General features: G+C 39.7%; 2 protein-coding genes and 1 pseudogene across 2 annotated transcripts; all 3 read left to right on the top strand.

The window, feature by feature from the left end:
* Nucleotides 1-1,518: 1,518 nt before the first annotated feature.
* Nucleotides 1,519-3,545, top strand: LOC146491501 (putative C-type lectin domain family 20 member A). The gene has a single exon (XM_085149964.1). It carries the CDS (start codon nucleotides 1,981-1,983, stop codon nucleotides 2,779-2,781), a length of 801 nt encoding a protein of 266 aa, XP_085006090.1. The 5' UTR covers nucleotides 1,519-1,980; the 3' UTR covers nucleotides 2,782-3,545.
* Nucleotides 3,546-10,899: 7,354 nt separating this feature from the next.
* Nucleotides 10,900-11,789, top strand: LOC146491502 (uncharacterized; annotated as a pseudogene).
* Nucleotides 11,790-18,853: 7,064 nt separating this feature from the next.
* On the top strand, nucleotides 18,854-21,728 carry LOC146491503 (C-type lectin mannose-binding isoform-like). The gene has a single exon (XM_085151922.1). It carries the CDS (start codon nucleotides 19,012-19,014, stop codon nucleotides 19,768-19,770), a length of 759 nt encoding a protein of 252 aa, XP_085008048.1. The 5' UTR covers nucleotides 18,854-19,011; the 3' UTR covers nucleotides 19,771-21,728.
* Nucleotides 21,729-23,082: the final 1,354 nt, after the last annotated feature.

The raw sequence follows: 23,082 nt of genomic DNA on the forward strand, positions 1-23,082 counted from the left end.
GGGAACTGAGGGTTTAAATACGATGATGATTAGAGACCAGTGAGTAGACAGCTGAACTAATCTAACTAATAATCCACGGGAAGTGGAAGAGAACATAACACACACAGACAGATGGCTAACATAATAAAACAGAAACTGTGAACATGTGGAAAATAAACAGAGAACATGAACAAACTGAAAACACTGGGTCAAGCACCCAGGAACCCTGACAGAACCATTCTGAACACTTACTGTAGAGGGCAGCAGAGACACTTTCTGCTGTCATTTACAGTTTGCTATCATACAATGATCACGTGCACTGAAAGTCAACTGTTAAACTCTCTCAAAGTTTGCTCATACAATCTAATTATTATCTGAGGCTGTGAAATATTTTTAACAGGCAAATAATAAATGAAGCTGCTCATGAGGTTTCAGTTGCAAAAGCTGACAGAGGACTTTTGCTCCAACATGCTACAGGGATACAAATGGAGAGATGGCCAGTGCTCGCTATTCTTAAAGTGCTTTGTAAACAAAGTTGGCTTGGCAATAGGTGAGCTGCAAAAATTTCCCAACAAAGATTATGATGAGTGATGATCACCAGATGTGTAACAATGTGCAAAAATTGCAAGGGATTCAAAGACTCTACAATAAGGAACAATGTGTTACCTTATCAAAGAGTGTGGAAGGTAGATCTAAGTGTTTGTAGAATACTTGGTTAATGTATGGTCAAAGTGTTTTTGCAAATAGTGAAAAAGTCTTGTTACTGATAAACACAACAAAAACAATATACACAGCTCAATCAATGCTCCAGTTCAAATACTGTCATTAGAATAGTTATGCACTGACCAGATTTACAGAAGATCTTCATAATAATGATTTCAATGTTGCTTAAATGACACTACATTGAAATGCCATTAATAAAGTACAGATGTGTTACACCATGCCCACTCAATATCCCCAGAGAGGTATACAACTCCACCCTAATGGTCTACAAATCATGTTCACCTCCAACCCATAGGAAGAATCATAATTTCCTTTGAGATTAATAAAGTATTCTGATTCTGATAAGGTAAAAGAATAGCGTCTCTACTATTTTATATGTTTAACATTTCACGATATTAATGCTTCCTGGTTGTTTTGAATGTTGGTTATTTGCAATAGATCAGTCTTACAGGCATAGAAAAAAACAGATTCCATCTTGAAAAGTTCAAAACAGGTAGAATGTCTCTTTTCAAGTGTTTTCTTTTAAAGCCACATTTATCCTAGCGTCATGGTCTATCATTGAGGAATGATAATAATAATAATAATAATAATAATAATAATAATAATAATAATAATAACAACAACAACAACAATAATAATAATAATAATAATAATAATAATAATAATAATAATAATATTAATAATAATAATAATAATAATAATAATAATAATGGATTGCATTTATATAGCGCTTTTCAAGGCACCCAAAGCGCTTTACAATTCCACTATTCATTCACTCTCACATTCACACACTGGTGAAGGCAAGCTGCAGTTGTAGCCACAGCTGCCTGGGGCAGACTGACAGAAGCGAGGCTGCCATATCGCACCATCGGCCCCTCTGGCCAAAACCAATAGAATAGAAAAAGAAAAACAGTGTCGGCAAAAAGTACTGCTTCTTGATTTTTGACATATTTCCCCACTCAAACCACTCCGAACTCCCTGGCTTTCCTGAATGCTGTGAATAAATGATGGCACCAAATAAAAATTTCTCAATATAACCCAGATCCTGATATGTAGATCTAAATTCCATGACTGAACTCACTCGTATTCTGGAGGAACTTTGAGCACTAGCAGAGTTATACAGTCACAGATCACTCTTGTTTAACTGTCTTGTATTTTTCCTTTTTTGGTTGTAGGTCCTACTAGTGCAGAAATCTAGAAAATTTGAAGGATAAACAAATTACTGATACCTTCAGCAAATCAAAGGAACGCCCTATGCAAATAAATCCTGATAGATAAATGGCTCAGAGCTCCAGCAAATATCTTTCAAACCTCTCACCGCTCCCCAGAACTCTTTCTAACAAGACAGCAATGAATCAGATCGTTACCTGCATCCTGCTCCTGCTGAGCTTATTTGGAACGTTTAGCAAGTATGTTTACATTAAGGAACACAAGTCCTGGAATGAAGCTCAGAGTTTCTGTCGGGAGCATCACACAGACTTGGCCTCTGTCAGTAATGAACAGGATAATCTCAAACTTGGGAAACTTGGCAATTCCAATGACCGCATCTGGATAGGATTGAAGAAGAATTCCTCAGAAAGTCAAAAATGGATGTGGTCCGGAGGCACGGAGGTATCCAGCTTTTTCTGGGCAAGTGGTCAACCAGACAATCAGCCGGAAGAAGTCTACGGTGTTATTTATAACAGCCAGTGGCGTGATTATCCTGATAGTCGCTTGCACTTCTTCTGCTACAGCGCTGAAGTAGGGAGGGAAGAAAAGACTTGGGAGGAAGCTCTGGAGTACTGCAGGAAGCACCATAACAACCTGGCCAGCGTGGCATCAGAGACTGAGATGATGCTGATCCAGAAAGAGCTAAAGAAACACATTACCACTGAGCACATCTGGATCGGATTGCATTTCCTGGCTGGGAACTGGCTGTGGGTAGACGGACAGGAGATGGGCTACAAGGCCTGGAGTGAAGGCAGAAAACCATCATGTCCACATGGGAAGATGGAGTGTGCAGCCCTCCAGATGACAAGAAGTAATAATGTTTGGGAGGCTCGTGACTGTGAAGAGAGACTCAGTTTTATTTGCTACTGAGCTTAGTAGTGAGTTTTGATTTCCAGGCTAATACCTGATTGATATCTTTGATGTGCATTTGTTTTATTTCTGTCTTGTTAGAAGATTGATGTTGGCTTTTCCATTATTCTGGAAGGAGTGTGTGTAGTCTTTTTAGGAAACCTTTTGAAAGTGAAAAATAGCAAACATATTTAAATACAACTGCAGTTTTTTTTTCCCAAGGCTATTCTTGCACATCTTATCTAAGTTTTCATTCTTGAAAAGTAACTTAGGTAGGATTTCACCTCAGAGTGATGTAGGTTTCATATGTTTTTGAAAACCCTCTCTGCAGGTCGCATAAAAATGTACCTGTGGTGTCTGCTGTGTTATTCTCACCAGTGCTTTGAAAGGTGGGGCTGTTTGCTAAACTATTTGCCTTGTTGTTCTCACATTGCTTGTAGCTCTGCATGGGACTGTAAGGTACTATATTACCATTTCATATTTAGCTAATTCACTGTGTGACATACACCGCTGCGTTTATGCCATAAGCAGAAATGACAAAGCTTTGCATCTTCATTTGAAAATTGCTGATAACACTGTACTACAATTTCATTAAAAACTTCAAGATGTCTTATGTTGTATTCTAATATAAATTTTGAACCAATGTGTGACCAATAGTCTTAAATGCTTTTTCACATCTTGTGTTACTATATTCATTAACATATTGCTATCATTCTTTTATTTGAATTCAAGCTAAACAATTATTTATAAGTTGTTTTTTCATTACATAAATACAGTTGCCTCTACTATATTTACAATTTACATTGTAAATAAAGAGACCAGGTCGTGGTCATTAGCATTTTTTGACTCACCTTTGAAGATGTTTTGTTGACGTCTTCATTTGTTTTCCACAAAAGATGACGCAACAATATGAAAAACTGCTTCCATTTGTTATACAAAAATTTAATTTGTTTTTCTGATGTGAAGCCAAGCAACACTTAAATTTTACTTCATGCAAATAAAAAATTTGTTTGATGTCTTTGATGCAACAAAACCTCAACTTCATTGTCTGTGCAGCAATGTGGAGTTTTGTTGGATTACTCCAGAAAGTATGGATGGCCTTGTATTAAAGTTGGGGCTTGGCCCATCTTAGAAGTGATCAAACTTCAAAGTTAAACTGGAAACAGATGTATATGAAAGATTTATTAACTGGTCAGGATTGGGAAAACGGGAAATTATGACTTGCATGATCACAAAAAAAAATATATATATATATATATTAATATAATTAATATTAATTGGAAAAATCTTGATGTTTATCTTGAAATAATTCATAACCAGATATCCTCCACGATCAAGTGATCAAATTCAAATTTGGAATCCCTGCCAAAGGCATTAGGCCTAAAACTTCTGAAGTGCTGAAGCTGAAGTGGCTTCTTTTTTCACCCGTTTTTATGAAATCAGATGAAACTTTAGGCCATACTTACACAGAAATATAGATTTTATATTGTATATAGATTTGTGATTAGTAACTAATTGATTTATCAGCTGCTTGTTGTAACTCTGCTCACAATAGAAAAATATTCACAAGTTGGTTAAAAACATAAACACACGTGAACAGCTGTCACTCATTTGACTCCTTAAAACTAGAGATGGTTGCATTATCAGAATACTTTCTGACACATAAAAGGCTCACTGCTCTTTCTAATCTTTGCAAATTGAAGGAGTTAATATACTCAGAACTGACTCAAAGATTGCTCAAAGTTGTAGTGCAGGCAAAGGTTACTTAGACATTTATGTCTATAAAATAGTTCAAACAGGGACAATATTATTTAAGAATAAATATTTGAAAGGGTTTTTATTCCTTTATATAAAAATAAACATTTCCACCATAAACTGACACATAAAAACGTGAATAAAAGGCAGCAGTGTCCTACACTAGATTTTGATGGAGGACTGTTGAGACGTCATCTGCCACCAACACCAAATGCATACTGTATGTCCTAGCTTGCTGCCCTATAGTTATGGACCAACCTTGATTTTAGTTGATTACTGAGTGTCCTTTTGCTCTTGGTTAGTTTTTACACTTTCTTATACAGTTTTTTTTTAATTGCACAGATGCAAATAAATGAGACCAGATGGCAATCATCCCTGCCTTGATGTTTGCTTCGTCTGCCAGTAAGCCAATCCTTAATATATATTTTTATTGAGCCGTCTTTAATGTTGATTTCTTGTTGAAAAAATATGAAAAACTGCTTCCACTTGGCATACAAAAATATGATTTGTTTGTTTGGTGTGAAGCCAAGTAACACCTACATTTGACTTAAGCACATGAAAAATATGTTTAGAGTCTCTGTGCAACAAAACCCGAGTTTCAATTTGTGAACAATAGTGTGAACCCTAGTGTGTGTGCATGTGTGTGTTTGACTGCTTGTGTATTTTTGCTTTGTTTGTTAGTAGAATTACTCCAGAAAATGTGAATGGCTTTGCATTATCTATCAAATCGGGCTTGGCCCATCTTAGAAGTGATTAAAATGTATGGTTAAATTTTTAAAAGGTAGTTATTTGTGATCAAATGTATCACAAATAACTATCAAACTCAAATAAGAAAAACTGGAACAAATCTTAACGTTCAGCTTGAAATAGTCCAGAACCAGATACCCTGAAGTGACCAAACTCATCCATTAAGTCTAAGACTGCCTAATTGGGTTCTTCACTGGTTTCTTATAAATCGTTTTACAAACTCAGATGATTTTTTTTTTAGCTATATTAATGCAGAAATTGTCAAGGCAGGTGAGTTAGCGAACCCAGATGCGGACCTCTCGCTTAATGCCGGGCTCACACTGTGCGATTTTGTCAGTCGCGCGATTCAGCTCCTGCTCAAACTGTACGATTGACTCGCAGGGGTTAGAAGTTCGTAGGTCACGATGCAGGGTCTCACACTATACGACCCGATGCTCTGATGCGACCCGAGTGCTCACACTGCGCGTCCATAAAATGAAGGTTATAACCGAAATTATGTCGTTCGCTCTCCCTCTCTGTCTTTCACTCACACAGACACGCACACCACCGCCATCAACTTTGCTAAATTGCTAATGAAAAACATTGATCAGGCAGCTGTGATTGAGCAGCAATGTCTATCCAACTATTTTCACGGTTGTTATGGTCGTGATAATTTTGTGAGGCCACATCGAAAAGGCTCGGATGAGCTTTCCAAAGTTCTACAAGTTGTGCTTTCATCGCTTGTGTCCAGATCACACGCTGCACTGCTGTGCTGCGCCGTCTTTTTCGCTGACATTTGTTTGCGCGTGCGCAGTGTGAGAAACTGCGGTGACACCCTCGCGACCAAGCGATTGATGATCGGGAGCTGGTCGTGAGGTGTTAATCGCTTCTCGTCAGGCACGTGCAGAGGGGGGGGGGGGGGGGGGGAAGGGGCTTGAGCACCCGCCCCTTTCCTGATGGGTTCCCAAAGTGCCCTTTTGTTGAGGCAATTGTTTTTTTAATTTATTATTATTATTATTATTATTTTATATGTGTGTGTGCGTGCGGAGTCCTGTCTGTGCCCCTTCAACAATAATATTTAGCTATTAATCATAGTTTTGCTAAATAAAAGGATCTGGCTTGTATTAGTCACATGATCACATTTAACCAATGATCGCCCTTGACGGCAGAACGCGCTGGTTACGAGTCGGGAATGAGCTCACAAAGAGCACGCGCATTTTTTGTGGTCCGGAGCTGTAGGAGAAACACAAGTTAACTCAGAGACACAGACTGATGCGACAAAACCAGTGAGTAGGTGTACAGCGTACACTGTAGTGTATAGCACACAGGAGTATTAGCTTATTACGTACGCGTTGGTAAGCTGTCTTGTTGCAACTGATGAACTGAAACAAACGAGCGTGCTGTGTGTGCAACAGCGTGACAAACATAACTGTCCTTTTATTAACTGCACAAGTAGTGCTGGTCATAGCTGCTGGCTACCTGTGTAAGGCTGTCATGGGTCTGTAGTTCTGTCCACCGTTTTAGGGAACATATTTAGTTTTAAAGTATTTAGAACATATTTAGTTTTAAAGTAAGTTTCCGGGCTTTTCCTGCCTTTCTGGAGGGATTATATTTCACTAAAAAACGATCTAATATGCATGTCCACATAATAATGATTATAATTATAATATTTAAAAAACACACTGTATTTTAAAGAACATACATTAAGAAACAGATTATATTAGATTTATATTTTAAATAAGACAAAATGCTGATTTTACAGCAGCAAAATTATTGTATCTCTACAGTTTAAAAATGTAATAAGCTTTCCCCCTGCACAGAGTGGATAGTGAAACAAATGGAATCATCATAAATACATTATTTCATATTTATTACTTTTTCCCCCTCATTGCTTTATTATTGTAGCTCTAGTAATAAATAATAAGGGAAGGATTCTGGATCAGCACCATGATGGAAACTTGTGCCCACAGTATATACAGTATTCTGAAGAAGGTCTAAAAAGTTACTGTGTGTGCATGTGTGTGTTTTATGGATATGGATTTTTAAATTATTACTCGTGATATAACATTGTCCAGACATGGCTGGTAAGGACATGAGGAGGAAACAGTAGGAGCTGTGTGAGGCTACTAAAGGTAGTGGATCCCTCAGCAGCTGGATTACAAAGAGCACAGGTAACATTAACACATGTACCAGTTGTTGGAGAGGTATTCCAGTATAAACAAAAATAATAAGCACAACTGAAATGTTTTGCTTCTATAACATTTTTATGTCATCATTTTATTATAGATTAAGTGTAAGAGTTGTTAAGTATGGATAATTAAATAATAGTTTATTGCAATAGCAAGTTGTGCCTTGTTCTCAGATGGACAGCAAGTGGAGAGTGATATATGAAATGATGGGATGGAAGGAAGAAGAGAAGCAAAGAGTGATTCACAGTCTAGTTTATTTCTGTTTTTTGTTGCCTCCAGCACTATCAGCAGCAGGAGCAGCAGCAACACCTTAACAGCAACATTGTACCCATCAGGTAAAACATAGGCTACGTTTGCTTTGCCTTGTTGCCCATATTAGATTCTCGATGAATGTGTGTTGTTGTTATTCAGCCTGGTTCAATGTGCCCCTTTTTAGCTTTGAGCACCCGCCCCTTTAAACGTCTCTGCACGGCCCTGCTTCTCGTTATGTGTGTTTAACTGTGTAACCTGAAGTTAGTAAATTAAACTCCAGATTTTTTGTTGTTCACAGTGATGTTTCTCACATTTTGAGACTACTCTCATATTTGCATGCAGAGTGAATCCACACATATTGCAGTGTGCAGAGCTGTCTGGCATTCTACTGACTTTTTGCATGGATTATTGATGAGGTTTGATGACAGAGATATACACTATATCTATGAGGAACATCCTTGTTTGTGTTGACAAAAAGATGTACAAATACAGCCAGGAACTCCAGATATTAAAATATCATCACCACCTTTAGATTTTGATAAAAAGTGACATGTTATCAAATGTGACAATTTGACAAGAATTGGCTTAGCAGAAGTGGCAAAAGTCCTGTTTTATTTTTTTATTTTTTTTATGTATTTTTTTTTTAAAGACGTACAGGAACATATGTTTTTTACTCTAGTAAAAGCGAAAAAGATACAGGCTTTGAAATGTACAAAGGTAACTGAACCTTGTGCTATATTAATATAATAATAAAATTATATTAGTAGAATAGAATATAAAATTTTTTCTAATTAATATTCTAATTCTAACAAATTAACTTAGTTTGAATCGTTTGTGTGGAACACAAGCAGTGAAAGAGAATTAAAAAACAAAATTGTGTTGCTTACATTGTAGTGGGTCACTTTGTGACATGGTCCGTGGCCCTGTGTCTGAGGAGTGTGTGGGATGCCCTGGTGGCCACACCCCCGGGCTGGGTCATCACCATCACACCTGCATCCCATGGATACCTGGAGCACTATTTAACCCTGCGCTGACGGATGCTCCAAGCCAGTCCGTTAGTCACCCCTCCGTGGTAACTAGGCTTCCCGCAAAAAGCTTTGTATATATGCGTTACGTGAACTACGTTAATTCTGCCTTCGTGTGCCTAGGTTGCGATCCGGCATCTGTGTCTGCCACCTGCCTGTCCTCCAGCCTGCTCGGATCACTAAGTGTATCATCTGACCTCATCCCTGCTTCCTCGGATTCGCTAGCCACAGACACACTTTCCCCCTTCCGAGTCCCACGGTCCCACTCTGATCGTAAGCCACTTACTAAAGCCCTGTTCTGTTGTGTCTCTCTATCTCCCGGCTCACTAGTAATTTTCTCCCCTTTCTGTTTCAGCCTCCCACGGTCCCGATTACGGCTTCCCTGTGTCGTTTGTCTTCTTGGTTTTCTTCAGTTCCACGTTTTCGCTTCCTTGGTTGTTCCGGGTCACCCTTTGTTAAAACAATAAAGACTGTTCTTGCTCGCATTAGGTGCATTGAGTCTGCCCTTGGATCCCGCTTGTGTGCATGCACTGCGGTTCATGACACTTTGCCTCCACACCTAAACAGTAGAATGAGAATAGAGAGGTTACAGTGGAATTCAGCTGGTCATAAAACACTAAGATCTGTATCGTGTCTCAGCACAAGAAAAATAATCACAACTTACAAAAATTTATAATGTGAGCTTCAGTAGGTTTTCTTAGTGAACATGATGTGATCACCTGACCTGTTTCTCCTTGTGGATTTACACAACTCAGTTCAACAAGATGTACGCAGCTTCACAAGCTATCATTGCTGATTTACATCCCCTACACTGAAACTATGCTGTGTATACTGCCTTTATATAGAAAGTATATAGTTGGCATAAAATTGTAATTCAGTAAATTAATCTAAGCATCATCAGCTTAAATGCAAATTCATCTCTGCTACACTTCTGATGTAACGTTACTCTGACCATGAGCACCAGAGCTTCTTTTCTCTCCTTTTGAAATGCAACAGCTGGACCTTTAGCTAGCAATACACTGTGCAACAAACTGCACACAAACAGTTTGTGTTCTCGCAGTGAAGAGCAGATCCTTCTGGTGATTAATAGAAGATATCTGCCTTTCATGTTTTACTCTTTTGGCTCAAATTGATTTGAAATTTGAAGGCTCGCCATGTCTCTATTTCCTTGGGAAGCTGAGAAAAGCCCATCTCCCACCATCCATTCTCACCGCTTCAAGACGCTATCAAGAGCATCCTGAGCAGCTGCATCACTGTTGGTGGTGGTGTTGCAATACCATACAGTGGATAGTGCGAACAGCCAAGAAGATCACTGGAGCCTCTCTTCCCTCCGTCACAGACACTTATCGCACCCACTGCATCTGCAAAGCCACCAGCGTTGTGGAGGCCCCCACGCACCCCTCACACATACTCTTCACCCTGTTGCCTTCTGGCAGGAAGTACCGGAGTATTCGGGCCGTCACTGCCAGACTGCAAAACAATTTCTTCCTCCAAGCCATCAGACTCCTGAACACTCAGTGACTGGACTGACACACACAAACACACACGCACACCTTCATAAACCAAGTTACTTTTTGCACAATTCTCAGTCTTTTCCACATTTCTATTGCACTGTTGTGTCTGCACTGTCTTGTATCTGTATCATTCTGTTCTGTCTGGTGTTGCACTGTCTTTGTTTTGGTTTTTTACACATTTTGCACATTGGACTTAATATAGTCCTGTGTTTATTGTCTATGTTGTATGTAGCATCATGGTCTTGGTGGAACATTGTCTCCCTCACTGTTTACTGTACCACTGCACATGGTTGGAATGACAATAAAGCCTCTTGACTTAACTTGTTATAGTTCATGGTTCCCGGATTCTATTCAATTTGATTCGATTTTGATTCAGACAGTCAGAAAGATTACACATCTGATTTGTTTTTCCAGTGTGAAGTGAAAGAAGAACTATAATTTCCCAAAGCAAGTTAAAAAAAATCGATAAGGGTGTTGTAATCCATCTTTCTAAAGGGACTTTCACAGCAGCCCTAAGGGAAGACCTTGTAACAATATTACAATTTTACGTGCTAACAATAATGAATAGGATTTTTAGACAACCAACCTGCAATAAGCTGGCCTGATTAAATTACCACAACTTTTACTTCCTCAAAGAAAAGCATTACTTGACTCTTTTACATAAAAAAGGGGGAAAAAACTAACATGGGTTTGCATTTTGAATTGCTGCGCTTTCCTATTTTAGAATCGGTTCTTATGATCCAAAGGGAGGAGTTGCATGCAAATGGATACTGTGTACAAATGTAGTATATAAATAAATCACTACAATTTTTTATGAAAATATCCAAATACTTTCTGACAGACAAAAAGACTCACAGATCCATCATACACCAACACACCTCTTTAGATCTTTATTGCTCTACATGCAAAACCACAATGGCTCGAATCTTCAGGTGCATCCTGCTTCTGCTAAGCTATTCTAAAACTTTTTGCAAGTATGTTCACATTGATGGGAAGATGCTTTGGCTTGAAGCTCAGAGTTACTGTCGGAAGAACGACACCTGGCCCCTGCCAAACATGAACATGACATCAGCAAACTTCAGGAGCTCAGCAATGTCAGTGTCAAAATCTGGATAGGACTGGAAAGGAGCTCCACTGACAAATGATTTTGGTCAGGAGGAGGGGAGGTGTCCAAGTTTTTCCGGGCATTAGATAAACCTGAAAATAGAACAAATGAAAATTACAGCTGTGCTCATAAAGAGAAATGGCATGATGTTAAAAGAACACCCATTTCTACCTTCTTCTGCAATGGTGGTAAGTGAAGTGTAGAAGTGTTAAGTAAGAGCAGGACTTGGGAGGAAGCTCTAGAGTACTGCAGGGCGCACCACGATGAGCTGGCCAGTGTGGCACCAGAGACCGAGATGCTGCTGAATCAGAGAGGGCTGCCGAAACATAACACAACTGAACACATCTGGATTGGTTTGCGCTACGAGGCCTGGGGTGAAGGGGGAAAACCCTGGTGTCCGCACGCCAAGATGAAGTGTGCAGGAGGAAGTCTGAGTTCCTTAATCTTAAGATTAAGGAACTGACCTTTAATCTCCTTAACCTCCATTGTTCCTTCAGTGGGCTGGTTTCAGTCATTATGCAAATGTACTGTTTATAAGATTGGGGAAATCTGCAGTCAGCTGAGACTGAAGAAGTCACTTGGATGAGTGACGAAACGTTTCTCACACAAAACGCTACGTCCAGATAAACAGAATCAACTTTTGGAGATTTACTTACCTGGATGATTGAGCATGCATCAAGGATATCTACATTAGTGTCTGACACCACTCGTCTAATTGTCGTCTTTATATAATGTCTTATTTGCAAGTATCGATAGAAATCCTGCTTTTTCAGATTGTATTTTTCTTTCAATGTATCAAAACAAATTCCCATCTTTAATCAGACTATCAAATGTAGGTAATCCTTTAGCAGACCAACTTTTAAAACATGAGTCCAATTTATTTGGGGTAAAGTCAGAGTCATAAGCATACCATTTAAATAATGCCAGGTCTTGTTCTAGTTTAAATTCCCTCACTACATGTTTTCATACATTAAGTGTACACTTCACCCAAGGGTTATAAACCTTGTCTATATATTTTTGAATGTTTGAGTCCATCAGGATAGCTTGTATTCAGGAAGAAAACACATTCTCCTCGATATTTTTCCATTGTGCCTCATAGCTTATGTCACACAGTCTTCAGCTGAGCGGACTGAAAGTAACTTTTTAGTGACGGCAGCCCCCATCCTCCTTTCTCTTTTTGTAATTGTAAGGTTTTAAAACAGATCCCTGTCTTCCCTCCCCATATACATCGTGATATGATTCTGTCCCATTCATTGGCTTTGATGAATTTGTATTGGTAGTGTTTGGAATAAATATAGTAATCTCGACAGAATATTCATTTTGATGGATTTAATTCGTGAATATAAAGTTATAAAGGGAATCAAATTCCATCGTTTGATATTATCTACAATTTTATTCTGTAGCGAACCGCAATTCTCCTCAAATAACTTGGTTAAGTCTTTAGGTATAATAACTCACAAATATTTTAGTGATTTTGCTTCCCATCTCATTGGGTATTGAGCAACCAAGTGAGCTGTGGGGCTATAATTATAGCTAAGTGTTGAGTTTTAATCATATTAGTTTTTTACCCTGATAATTTTCCAGATTTCTGGCACAGTTCAGGTAGGGAGTTTGTGGGCTGTCCTAGGTATATTAATATGTCATCTGTGCAGCAAGCAATCTTATGTTCCTATTTTTTAATGTTTATTCCCTTGATGTCTTTATTTTGTCTGATTGATTGTGCCAAAGGTTCTAAATATAACGCAAATAAAAGTGGAGACCAAGCGCAGCCTTGTTTATTTCTTCTTTGCAGAGCAAAGCTATATGAGAGACAACCATTAACTTTAATTCTTGCAGTGGGATTAGTAAATAAGGCCTTCACCGTTTCAATAACTCTATTATGTAAGCCAAATTTTAAGCAAACCTTTAAGCAAAGCTGTTTTGGGGTATATGTTTAAATCAACTGTCAGATACGGTGGTGCATGGTCACTTGTGTCTATTGTACCCGTCCCGCATGATTGAATTTTATCTCTATCTTTTCCAAATGTCATAAAATAATCTATTCTTGTGTAAAGGGAGTTTGGAGCTGAGTAATGAGAATAATCTCTCCTTGTAAGGAAAAGATTTCTCCATACGTCAATTAAACCTACCTCTTCAAAAAGTGAAGAGACTTTTTTATACAAACGACTTGATCCCGGCATTCTTCCATTAGATTCATTTAGAGCCATCTAGATCTGGCTGCAGCCGAATGTTCAGGTCGCCACCACACTCAGTGGGCCTTGGGTTTCTGTCACCATTATATTAACAATATATGGTACACAAACGTTTATTAATGTAACCAGGTTACCATCAACCATTCCCCGAACCAGTACAAACCTCCCTTCTTTGTCCTTAATTTCAGACAAGTTTTCAAAATTTAGAATATTAGAAATTAAGATCACCACACCTCGCCTGCAGCCAGATTTGTATGATGAGGATGAGGAGAACATGTTTGTAAAGCCAATTCATTATTATTTAAGTTGGTTTCTTGTAAATATACAATTTGTGCTCAATCTTTCTTCATTTTAGTTAGAATTCTGCTTCGCTTAATAGGATTTGTAAGCCCATTTGCATTAAAAGAAATAACTTTTACCCCTTTGGTACTCATTTTTCATAAAATAAAATATCAGTGTCACAGACCTGGGTCCGTGGGACCCAGGGTTGTTGAATATGTTCTGGACATTATATTTTTGGTGCTGCTGTTCCTCTTCTTCCTGGTTTGTGTGTGTGTGTACGTGTGTGTGTACAGAGCACCGGTCTACAGGCATCATCAGGCCTGGTTGGTGTGTTCAGGCTGGAGGTTGGCCACACCTGTGAGAGAGAATCACACACCTGCTAATGATCAGAATTGTCAGGGGAGCTACAAAGCAGTGTGGCTGAGAGCTCCTCGACGTGGGATTATTGCGTGAGACTTCCTGTCAGTTCTCCAGCGGCTCAGTTTTTGAGTGTGAGCTTGCCGCAGTGAAGTTTATTGTTCTAACAGCTGCCTCTATTATTTCCCGGCAGGAGTACGGAAGTGCGAGGGCAGCAGGCACGGAGTACGCGGGCACTGGGGAGCGACCTCACGGCACACAGACACTTGGAGAAGACACAAAGTGGAATGTCAGGGACGCACGGGGATTTATTGTTGTGTGGACATTCTTTACGTCACTGTAAATTACCGCATTGCATTCATCAAAGAGTCTAGCATTTGGGTCCTCCTTCTCCACATCCCCACAGTCTGCCATGCAGACCGTGACAATCAGAGCTCGAATAATGTCAACTCCCTTTGAGAACACGAACAATGAATAATAATAACTACACAAAACCAAACAAAGAGAGGAAAAATGTGATCCCAAGCTTGGGGTCTTTCCTGTCCGACCCTGGCACATATGTTGTGTAAGTCCCACCAGCAGGGGGAAGCCTCTCCTTACTAAAGGATGAGGGCCCTTGAATTCACCTTTAAGGTTATCATCATCTCTCTAATAGTCTTAAGTATTCATCTACAAAGGGAAAGGTATCTATTGTCTCATCCACATTAACAGATTAGTATGTCCTCATTGGTCTCCTGTAGTGGAGGGTGAGCGCCTCCTAAAGGTCTGAAGCTGCTCACGGATGATTTTTTCTCTGTGCCCCCCCCGAATCACGCCACTGCGACATCCCCATTGTCTCCCACGCTAAACGTGACAGCTGCTCTGTTAGGGTTTCCTTCGACTTGACTTTAGCGATCTGAAATCCCCTGGTTCACATGTCCACAGTCGCCTCCTCCTCGGTCGAGTAGAACACAGTCAATCTGTTAATTGGTTACAGATGCCTGTTGCCACCGAGGTGTTACTGCGCCAAGACCAAATCCTCCCCTTGCCCTGTTGGACGTGACCCACCACGTCACGATGCCGAAGAGTGGATTTGGCTGGGGTCAACTTCCTCCCCGTTGTTAGGGTGGGAGCAGTGCCTCTCACTATAGGGACAATAAATGAATGAAATCATTTGTTGCATCCTGCTCTCGCTGAACTTGTCTGGAACCTTTAGCAAGTATGTCTACATTGATATGAAAAATTATTGGTCAGGAACTTAGGAGTATTGTCAGCTGAATCACATAGACCTGGCTCCTGTTAGTAGTGAACTTGATATGCAAAAACTTCAAGAGCTGGACAGTGAAAATCATTACATCTGGAGAGGACTGAAAAGGAATTCCTCAAACAAAAACCCGTGGTTGTGGTCTAGTGGTGAATATATATATACAGTGGGGCAAAAAAGTATTTAGTCAGCCACCGATTGTGCAAGTTCCCCCACTTAAAATGATGACAGAGGTCAGTAATTTGCACCAGAGGTACACTTCAACTGTGAGAGACAGAATGTGAAAAAAAAATCCATGAATTCACATGGTAGGATTTGTAAAGAATTTATTCGTAAATCAGGGTGGAAAATAAGTATTTGGTCACCTCAAACAAGGAAAATCCCTGGCTCTCACAGACCTGTAACGTCTTCTGTAAGAAGCTTTTCTGTCCCCCACTCGTTACCTGTATGAATGGCACCTGTTTGACCTCATCATCTGTATAAAAGACACCTGTCCACAGCCTCAACCAGTCAGACTCCAAACTCCGCCATGGCCAAGACCAAAGAGCTTTCGAAGGACACCAGGAAAAGAATTGTAGACCTGTACCAGACTGGGAAGAGTGAATCTACAATAGGCAAGCAGCTTGGTGTGAAAAAATCAACTGTGGGAGCAATCATCAGAAAATGGAAGACATACAAGACCACTGATAATCTCCCTCGATCTGGGGCTCCACGCAAGATCTCATCCCGTGGGGTCAAAATGATCATGAGAACGGTGAGCAAAGATCCCAGAACCACACGGGGGGACCTGGTGAATGACCTGCAGAGAGCTGGGACCAAAGTAACAAAGGTCACCATCAGTAACACACTACAACGGCAGGGAATCAAATCCCGCAGTGCCAGACGTGTTCCGCTGCTGAAGCCAGTGCATGTCCAGGCCCGTCTGAAGTTTGCCAGAGAGCACATGGATGATACAGCAGAGGATTGGGAGAATGTCATGTGGTCAGATGAAACCAAAGTAGAACTTTTTGGTATAAACTCAACTCGTCGTGTTTGGAGGAAGAAGAATACTGAGTTGCATCCCAAGAACACCATACCTACTGTGAAGCATGGGGGTGGAAACATCATGCTATGGGGCTGTTTTTCTGCCAAGGGGACAGGACGACTGATCCGTGTTAAGGACAGAATGAATGGGGCCAAGTATCGTGAGATTTTGAGCCAAAACCTCCTTCCATCAGTGAGAACTTTGAAGATGAAACGAGGCTGGGTCTTCCAACATGACAGTGATCCAAAACACACCGCCCGGGCAACAAAGGAGTGGCTCCGTAAGAAGCATTTGAAAGTCCTGGAGTGGCCTAGCCAGTCTCCAGACCTCAACCCCATAGAAAATCTGTGGCGGGAGTTGAAAGTCCGTGTTGCTCGGCGACAGCCCCAAAACATCACTGCTCTTGAGAAGATCTGCATGGAGGAATGGGCCAAAATACCAGCTACTGTGTGTGCAAACCTGGTAAAGACCTATAGTAAACGTTTGACCTCTGTTATTGCCAACAAAGGTTATGTTACAAAGTATTGAGTTGTATTTTTGTTATTGACCAAATACTTATTTTCCACCCTGATTTACGAATAAATTCTTTACAAATCCTACCATGTGAATTCATGGATTTTTTTTTTTTTCACATTCTGTCTCTCACAGTTGAAGTGTACCTCTGGTGCAAATTACTGACCTCTGTCATCATTTTAAGTGGGGGAACTTGCACAATCGGTGGCTGACTAAATACTTTTTTGCCCCACTGTGTATATATGTGTGTGTATGTATATATATATATATATATATATATATATATATATATATATATATATATATATATATATATATATATATATATATATATATATATATGTATGTGTGTGTGTGTGTGTGTATATACATGTATATACATATATATGTATATACATGATAATGAGAGCAGGTCACAGTCATGTCTGTGTCAAAGTGTGCTCTCCACCTTTAAACATGTACTTTGTATTTTTGTTGACTTATCTTCAAAGTTGTTTTCTTGAAATTTTCATTCCAGGCGCGATGACGTAACAATATGAAAAACTGCTTCCACTTGGCAAACAAAAATATGACTTATTTGTCTTACATTTTGCCTTAAGCAAATTAAAAATTTGTTTAGTGTCTTCTGTGCAACAAAGCCTGGGCTTTATTGTGTGAGGAAAACTGTGAAACTAATCTTATGTTTGTGATTAGTTTTATGTTATCATACAAAAATATGACTTGTTTGTCTGACGTAAGGCCAAGCAACACTTGCATTTTGCCTTAAGCAAATGAAAACTTTGTTCGGTATTTTCAGTCCAGGAAATCCCAGTGAACCTCCGACAACGTGAACCTCTGCAAATAATCTTATGTTTGTGATTGGTTTTGTTTTTTTTGCTTTGTTTGTTAGCAGAAAGTATGGATGGCTCTGCATGAACTCTTTACAGGATGAGAGGCCACTCATCTCCCAGACTACACAAGACAATAGACACCCAGGTTAAGTTTATTATGCTCCTCTCCTATATCTCTCCCCCGCCTGCAGAGTGAACTCCTGGAGACCAGAGGACTTCTGCAAGGATGTAACAGCCTCCCCACGAGTTGAAGAGCCCCCCAGTTGGCTCAATGCACCGGAAGCCTCCCACGCCAGGGCTGAGCCCCCATGCACCCACCCGCCCACAACCTCGGTGACACACCAACCAGGACCCAAGCCCCCAAAGCCCAGCCAGAGCCCCAACCCAGAGACAGAGCACCCCCAGAATGCTCGCCCCAGACCCACCCAGGGGCAGCCAATCTACTAGGTCAGTAACCTTTCGTCTGTCAGCACAGACCCTCCCCCATCCCCGCTGCACGCAGCCATGAGGAAACCATCATCTAAGAGCCACCAGAGCCCGTAACCAGGTCGTGACCACAACCCCAGGTTTAGCCTGCCAAGGAAGATGTTTCTAGGGCATCCTCCGACGCCCCAAGCCTGTCCCTACTGTTTCAGTTTTTTGGTTTTTTTACCTCAAACAACTATCAACCTCAGATAAGAAAAATGAAACTAATCTTGATTTTCATCTTTAATGATCCAGAACCAGATATCCTGTAGTGACCAAGTTCATCCATTATTTAAATAAAAGACCCCTGCAGACTACTTAATTGGGTTCTTAATTTGTTTCTTTCTTCTCATTTTTAGAAGATCAGATGAGGTGTCAATGCATACTAATACAGAAATACAGAACATGAAAATGTTCACAAACAAGCACCAGACATAAGATAAAATGGTCATTCAAGTTTAGATCCACTTCAGAATTCAAAAATCTTGCTTGTTTACTTTCTTATGACGAATTAATCACACTGTATTTGTTAGATACTTGTTGCAATTCTACTCACAAGAGGACAATATAAACATGAATTGACCTAAGCTAAAATACAAATGAAAAGCCCTAGTGTGATTTGTCACATGGCTGCTAAATACTATAGGTTCAGTGAAGGGAAGGGCCGCCTCAATGCAAATATTTTGTGACAAATACAAAAGGCTCACAGCTTTAACAAGTACCATCCCTCCTCTTTTAACCTTTATCATTAGAGCAAAATACTTTAAAACAAGTAAACAATGGATCTATTCTTCATGTGCATCCTGCTGAGCTTCTCTGGAATTTTTACCAAGTATGTTTATATTGAAGATGAAAAGAATTGGCAGGATGCTCTGACACACTGTCGGCAGCAATACACAGACCTGGCTCCTGTCAGTAATGAACAGGATAATCTCAAACTTCAGCAGCTCTCTGGTATTCTCAGTAGTACATCCTGGCCATGTATCTGGATAGGAGCGGAAAGAAATTGCTCCAACAGGGAGCAATGGCTGTGGTCAGGGGGTGGAGTGCCTACCACATGTTTCTGGTCACCAGGTGAGCCTAACGACTGTTTTGGTGTTGAAGACAGTGGCTGTCTGCAGAAAAACGGGTGGAATGATGCAAACACACAGGGACGCAAAGCATTCTTCTGCTACCGTGCAGTAGTAGTGGAGGAGCAAAAGACTTGGGAGGAAGCTCTAGAGTACTGCAGGGAGTACCACGATGACCTGGCCAGTGTGGCATCTGAGACCGAGATGCTGCTTATCCAGAGAGAACTGAAAAAACATAACATCGCTGAACATGTCTGGATTGGTTTGCATTTCTTCCCTCTGGTTGGACAGGCAGGCTGGCTGTGGGTGGATAGGCAGGAGATGGACTACGAGGCCTGGGATGAAGGGGGGAAACCAGCATGTCCTGATCCCAGGATGGAGTGTGCAGCCATACAGGTGACAGAAGGGACTGAGGGTGTTTGGGGGGCTCATGACTGTGAAGAGAAACTTAATTTTGTTTGCTACTGAGGAAATATGCTTTGCAAAATCAATTTTAAATATTCATTTTTGTTACTATAGTTGCTTGGTAGTGTCCTTTGTTCATTGTTCATTTTGGTCCTTGATGTGAATTTCTTGTCAGAAGTCTGGTAGCATTGGGGTTCAACTCTGTAAAATGAAATAATAACAATATTTTTTTAATGTGATGCCGTTTGAGATTATCCTTTTGTTTGCATGCAGAGTGAACCCACACAATTTGCAGTGACCAGAGTTATGTGAAACTCTGCTTCTCAAAGAGATTGAATTCCTCTGGCTCTACTTTATCCAAAAGTAAAATAAAAAAAAAACTGGATGTTAAATAATACAGAGGTTTAAAACAACGCGTTAACGAGCTAACCGTCCTAACACGTTGACGCTGTGAAGCCCCACGCACGTGGCGATTCACGATAACTCGCTAATGGAGATTGTCCTCATTAATGCGGTTATGGCGTTAACGTCAGCATGCTGACAGCACTAATAATTATATGTATAATTAGGTATGTAGTCTATTCAATCTGACTTATCAATATAATGAATGAGCAATGTAGTCTAATCAATTAAATTCTTTTAATGCCTGTATTTTTTTGGCATGATTCACCTTTGACCCTGGCAAACTAGTCACAGTGTGTGAGGTTTCCTGCAGGAATGTGAAAGACATGAGTAAGACATCATCGACCCATCACCAGGCATGATATTGAATAACAGAAGCACTATTGAGTATATTGTGATTGACAAACACTGAGTCATCAAATGGACATACATGGTGAAGTTGCATTACCATCAGCGGGGAGATCATAGGTTTTAAATGTTATATATAAAGCTAAGAAGTGAGCAAAAAACATGTGAAGCACATTCCAGGGTCCTTAATTGCAAGAAAGGATTAAGCTAGGTGGCTTAAGCTGTGTTTTAAAAAAATCTATTTTCTGATTTCAAAATGCTTAGCTGTGTCTCTAATAAAACCTCTGTAACTTTGCTCTGCTTCACTTCAACAGCATCAGGTAATGTTCATATGTTGATTATTGGTTTTCTTCCATTTTTGATCTACTGCAGAATATTTTTAAGGGGTTATCTGCTTTAAAAAGCCAGGCCTGGAAAATCTCCGTCATGTTTTTCTGTGTTTTTTCCTCAGCTACTTTGACACAAAAGGATCTGCTGTGATGCTTGCACGTCTGGCAAAGTGTCGGCTTTGTTTTATACATAGATATAAAATATGTAATGATAAATGATCAGAATTATAATATTTCTGACTGTCTGTGTCAAAATTGAATCGAAATTGAATTGGGGATCGAATCGAATCTGGACCATCGGAATCAAATCAGTTATAGAAATCAGTGACAATATCTAGCCCTATTTATAATGTCTGTTTAAATGCTTGTCTGTGATTATTTTCATGTTGCCTCGAAATAAAATATCTCCCTTTGCTGTTACATGAAACTTCTGCATGTGTGTACATGGAGAAGTAAAGTGTAAAATGGACACTCACTTGTCTATTACATATTTTGCAGTGATTCTCGGGTTAACTAAGTGAGACATACAGAAAAATATATTAACATGTGATGGATTTAATGGATGATCATGTTAAAGTACAACATAGAAAAGAAGATAATGTAATCATTGAATGACTGAAGTTTGCTTTAAACCATTTGAATAAAGGTTACACAGAGAGAGAGCGCAGAAGGGTAAGGCTTAGTATAGAAATACACAGTCAAATCATACAGTGTGGACATCAAGGAGGGGAGGAGAGAGAAGAAAAAGAACGATACAAACACCATGCCAACAAAATGAGTTGTTCTTCCTCTAGTTTTCTGTGATGGGCAGAGAACTTCAGAAGATCTAGCCTTGGGAGTTCATTGTGGGAAATTACAGCAAAAATGCCAGAGGATTAACCACTGCTGAAAAATTATAATTATAATGGAATACTGATAATAACATCCATGCATATGCATGTACACACCGGTGCATTCATACATGTGTATGCCAAAATAAAAATAAATAAATGGGTATGCATCTGTATATAGTTAAAAAATTAATTAAATCAGATAATCAAAGGCCAATATTAGTAAACAAAACTGGAAGAAATTTGTTGAAGGAAGGATAGAAAAAAATAAATACATCACAAAAGGATGAAAGAAAAGAAAAGGGAAGGAGCAGCTTATAGAACACAAAAGAGCTGCTAGAGGTAGCACTGTCAGAAATGATAGTCCTATGTGTTTGCTGACTTTTAACATTTGGCACCATCTTTATTTTCTTTAGACTGTGATCAGCTAGCTATGAGTTGCCCCCAGGCTTTATCACAACCTCCAGATCCTGGGAAGGGAGTCTATTTACCGTATTAGTGATGGGATTTCCGGCTCTTTTTATGCTTGCGGAGTGAAGTGGGAAAAAAGTACGAGAGAGAGGGTGAAAGAAAGGGGAAAAAAAACACGGCTCCAAATAAGTAGCTGGCTCGCATCGTTCACTTAAAAGATCCGGCTCTAAGAGCCATTTCGTTCACGACCGACACATCACTATACCGTATTTTTCAGACTATAAGGTGCACTTAAAATCCTTTAATTTTCTCAGAAATCGACAGTGCGCCTTATGTATGAATTCTGGTTGTGCTTACTTACCTCAAACTGATTTTATGTAGTACACAGCGCTCAAAAATCTATCAAAAAATGTTTTAGTTTGACTTTGGTTAGCTACGAAGCCACACCGCTTGTTAGATTGTCAGAGCATTACGGCTGCCGTAGTCAGGAGCCTCGCAAAATAATCTGGGTCCAAAACTCCGTCTGCTTCAGGTCCCAAAGTCAAACGAACACTGCGGCATCACTAAGAGTTAAAAATTGTCTAAATTCTTTCATCTTTAATAAAATGATCAGTGTTGCTGCTTTACCAGGTTTAACATCCAGGCATCCATGAAAACAGAATTTATTCAATTTAATGGAGTTAGAAGTTAGCAGGAAGTTAGCTCTCTAGTTTCCACGTAAACATGATATAACATGTTCTGACTGAGAGATTTCTGAAAAAATTTAAATGTACAGCTCTGCTATCACTTCCGACATAAATGAAGACAGAAAACTAATTATAGCATAATTATAGCATTATATACATTATAGCTGGGGACTTCAACCATGCTGATTTAAGGTCAGTATTCCCCAGATTTGAACAGCATATTAAAGAGGGGGAAAAACACATTGGATAAAGCCTACAGCAACATCCAAAAAGGCTACAGAGCAACCCCTCTACCACATCTAGGTTTGTCAGACCACATGTCCATGCACTGATCCCGGCATACACTCCCATTAGGAGAAGAGCCCCCCC

This window comes from Neolamprologus multifasciatus, chromosome 23, assembly GCF_963576455.1.
Source record: "Neolamprologus multifasciatus chromosome 23, fNeoMul1.2, whole genome shotgun sequence".
NCBI lineage: Eukaryota > Metazoa > Chordata > Actinopteri > Cichliformes > Cichlidae > Neolamprologus > Neolamprologus multifasciatus.